We start from the raw sequence: 4,140 nt of genomic DNA, 5'->3' as shown, positions 1-4,140 counted from the left end.
ATAGTAGATCCATAAATAACATAACCATCAAATACCGTTTTCCTATGCCTAGGTTGCAAGATATGCTTGATGAATTAAGTGGAGCCTTAGTCTTTTCAAAAATAGATTTAAGGAGTGGTTATCATCAAATGAGAATAAGGGAAGGGGATGAATGGAAAACTGCTTTTAAAACAAAACAAGGATTATATGAGTGGTTAGTGATGCCATTTGGGCTTTGCAATGCTCCAAGTTCTTTCATGAGGTTAATGAATGAGGTTCTCCGTCCTTTTCTTAATAATTTTGTTGTTGTTTACTTGGATGATATTTTAGTGTATAGTAAAAACAATGAAGACCATATGGTGCATTTGAAGAGGTTGTTTGAAAAATTGAGGGAAGTAAAGTTGTATGGAAAGCTTGAGAAGTGTTTTTTTATGACCCCTAGTGTGTCATTTTTGGGATACATTGTGACTAGAGAAGGAGTGCAAGTAGATCCAGAAAAGGTTAAGGCAGTTAAGTCTTGGTTGGCTCCAACCAATGTGCATGAGGTAAGGAGTTTTCATGGGCTTGCTTCTTTCTATAGGCGGTTCATTAGAAATTTCTCTTCTATTATGGCTCCCATTACCGAGTTAACAAAAAAGGGTGAATTTGAATGGATTGAAAATGCTCAAAGGGCTTTTGATAAAGTCAAATACATGCTTTGCAATGCACCTATACTTGTTCTCCCTGATTTTAACAACGTGTTTGAAGTAGAGTGTGATGCAAGTGGGGTTGGAATAGGGGCTGTCCTTATTCAAGAAAAGAAGCCAGTAAGTTTCTTTAGTGAGAAGTTAAGTGAGGCTAAATTGAATTACTCTACTTATGATCGTGAATTTTATGCCATCGTTAGAGCTCTTGATCATTGGTCTCATTACCTTAGACCAAAACCCTTTGTTCTTCATTCTGATCATGAAGCTTTAAAATTCATAAATGGGCAACAAAAACTTAATAAAAGACATGCAAAGTGGGTAGAATTTCTTCAATCATTTACCTTTAGCTCCAAATATAAAGATGGAAAAAGTAATATTGTAGCTGATGCTTTATCTCGAAGAGCATACTTGCTTTCTATGGTGGATGCTAAGGTTTTGGGTTTTGAACAACTCAAGGAGTATTACAAAGATGATCCTGATTTTGCTAATGAATTTCCAAAGCCATCGAAAGATTACGTTGATCAAGATGGTTATCTTTTTAAAGGTAACAAGTTGTGTGTTCCTAAAGGTGGCATTCGTGAATTGTTGGTAAGAGAAGTTCATAGTGGTGGATTGGCTGGTCATTTTGGCATTCAAAAGACTCTTGATATTCTTGGTGAGCATTTCTATTGGCCAAGGATGATCAGGGATGTTACTTTAGTTGTGGAGAGATGTGCTACATGTCAAAAGTCAAAAGGGCATTTCACAAAGGGGCTTTATACTCCATTACCTGTTCCAGATTCTCCTTGGGAAAGTGTTAGCATGGATTTCATTGTTGGGCTACCGCGGACTCAAAGGGGTAGAGATAGCATTATGGTGGTGGTAGATAGATTTTCCAAAATGGCTCATTTTGTAGCTTGTAATAAAACAGATGATGCAGTAAAAGTGGCTGAATTGTACTTCAAGGAAATTGTCAAACTACATGGCATTCCTCGAAGTATAGTTTCGGATAGGGACTCCAAGTTTTTAAGTCACTTTTGGAGGACCCTATGGAAGTTGGTTGGTACCAAGTTACTATTTAGCACCTCTCATCATCCCCAAACTGATGGGCAAACAGAGGTGACAAATAGAACTTTGGGTGCTTTGTTACGTGGTCTTGTGAGCAAAACGCAGAAAGATTGGGACATGAAACTAGCCCATGCGGAGTTTGCTTACAATAGGGCTCATTCTTTAACTACTTCTCGTTCTCCTTTTGAAGTAGTGTATGGAGTGAATCCATTTGTGCCTGTTGATTTGATTCCCTTGCTGAAAACTAATATGGTAGAAAAAGATGCAAAAAAGAGGGTGGAAACCTTTCAAAAAACCTGTGAGCAAGTAAAGAAAAGAATTGAGGAGATGAATAAAAAATACCAAGAGAGAGCAAACAAAAAAAGGAAACAACCCATATTTAACCCTGGGGATTTGGTTTGGCTTCATTTGAGAAAAGAGAGATTTCCGAAGCTTCGCAAAAACAAGCTCATGCCTCGTTCTGATGGTCCGTTTAAAGTACTTGAGAGGGTAAATGATAATGCATACAAGATTGAACTTCCTGATGAGTTGATGGGTGTTAGTGCTACTTTTAATGTGGGCGATTTGTCACCGTACTTGGATGATTCAAGTTTGAGGACAAACTCTTCAAAAGAAGGAGAGAATGATCCAAGATCAAATACGTTATCTCATGAGCCGATTGCTTTAGTTCTTGAAGTACTTGGTTTTAATCCTTTTAAATCTGAATTTGTTACATGTCTAACTTGGGTTGAAGATTAAGTGAAGCTACATATATATTGGTTGGACGTCACTTTGATAGGTCCAAGTTTAGTTATGTTTTTTAAAGTCTTTTTACCACTTAAATCTGATTAATTAGCTACTGCATGCTTAGGGAACAACTTAAATCAGCCTAATGCATGCTTTGGAGGCTATTTAATGTTGTTTTGTGAGTTCCAATGCTTGTTCCCCATGCTTGGACGTCCCACCTTAATTTCTCTTGCTTTTTAGCTTCCTTTTGCTGTTGTAACTCTATTTAAAGAGAGCTATTCATGAATGAAAGTTCAGACTTGTTTTATGAATCAACCTTTGTGTTTTCTTCTTGCCTATCTTTGTGTTTGTCCAAGGTTAACAAGAGTTCTTTAATACTTTGAGTGTGTTCTTGAGTATTAAACTAGGGGAGATTGAGTTTGTCTTGTCTCTAGCCTAAATACTATTGCATTGAGTTTGTTCTTGTGCTTTGGTTGTCCTATTTTCATTCAAATATACATTCTGCCCAAATTACTTCTTCTTTCTTTTCTTTTGTCCTTCTCCTTCCTTAATCATTTAGGAAGTCTTGAGTTAGCATTTACATCATTTATAACTTGTGTTCTTTAGGAACTGTGATTACTATTGTGGTTAGGGCTGAACACGGTTTGGTCTAAACCGTAAACCAAACCGGACCAAACCGTAATTTAAATATTTGGTCTGGTCTACGGTCTAAATGGTCTGGTCCGGTTTTTTTTTTTAAACGGTTTACGGTCCGGTCCCGGTTTAAAAATTTTCAAACCAAACCGGACCGGGAAACCGTAATTAATTCCATTTTATTTTTAATTTTAAATGTTACTATTAATCTATTATAACATTATGAATCATAATGTTCTGAATCTGATTTAGGAAAGTTGATTTCTGGCTTTCTGCATCTATTCCTCCGTGGCTCCGTCCCTCCATCCCTTCACCTTCAGTTCTCCTTCTCCCTCGTTCTTTCTCATTCTCCCTCGATTCCTTCTCCTTCTCCCTTGATTCCTTCCTTCTCCTTCTCCCTCGATTTCTCCCTCGATTAACTGTAGAATTACCCTCGATTTCTCCCTCAATTTCTCCCTCGATTCCTTCCAGTTCGATACCAGTACCAGTTGTGCTTCTGTGCTTCTTCGAGGCTTTGACGCTCCTCCTTCAACACTTCACCACGGAATCAAGTGTAGAATCTCATAATGTAAGTATATTGGTTGATTTTTTGATTTTTTAGGGTTTTTTTATCAGTTTTGTTTAAATTTGAAGATGAATGGATTGCTTCTGGACTTCTGGTGGATATTGTAAATTGTTTAAATTGTTTTGATTGCTTCAGTTTTTGATTGTCGTTGATATTGGTTGATATTGTAGACTAAATTGTTTTGTAGAAACCTTTATTTGATGGGTCATATCATAGGACTTGAGTAGAACAATGTGTTAACTAGTAATTAAAGACTTTATATTTCCCTGCCTTGCTCACAAAGGGAAAATTGGAATTATACAGTTAAATACTTCTCTCAATATGCTATTTCAATTTATGAGCAAGTTGAATCAATTTCTTCATATATGATAAATAAAGTAAAATATCTGGTTGTAAATTATAGGCTTTAGCATGCTAAATCATTGCAGTTGTGGAACAATTATTTGGTATCAATTTCGGATTTGATGATGTATTTTGTTTACAGATTATCGTTTATCTTAGATT

General features: G+C 36.4%; 1 protein-coding gene across 1 annotated transcript; it reads left to right on the top strand.

The window, feature by feature from the left end:
* The first annotated feature begins 410 nt into the window (after positions 1-410).
* On the top strand, positions 411-3,863 carry LOC130798930 (uncharacterized). Its single transcript, XM_057662027.1, has 7 exons — positions 411-741; positions 1,210-1,320; positions 3,045-3,080; positions 3,324-3,390; positions 3,497-3,624; positions 3,687-3,739; positions 3,807-3,863. The coding sequence occupies exons 1-7, from the start codon at positions 411-413 to the stop codon at positions 3,861-3,863; spliced, it is 783 nt and encodes a 260-aa protein (XP_057518010.1).
* The last annotated feature ends 277 nt before the right edge of the window (positions 3,864-4,140 follow it).

This window comes from Amaranthus tricolor, chromosome 13 (genome assembly GCF_026212465.1).
Source record: "Amaranthus tricolor cultivar Red isolate AtriRed21 chromosome 13, ASM2621246v1, whole genome shotgun sequence".
NCBI classification, from domain to species: domain Eukaryota; kingdom Viridiplantae; phylum Streptophyta; class Magnoliopsida; order Caryophyllales; family Amaranthaceae; genus Amaranthus; species Amaranthus tricolor.
Note: the sequence above shows the minus strand (reverse complement) of the source record. Positions and strands in the feature narration are given on the sequence as shown.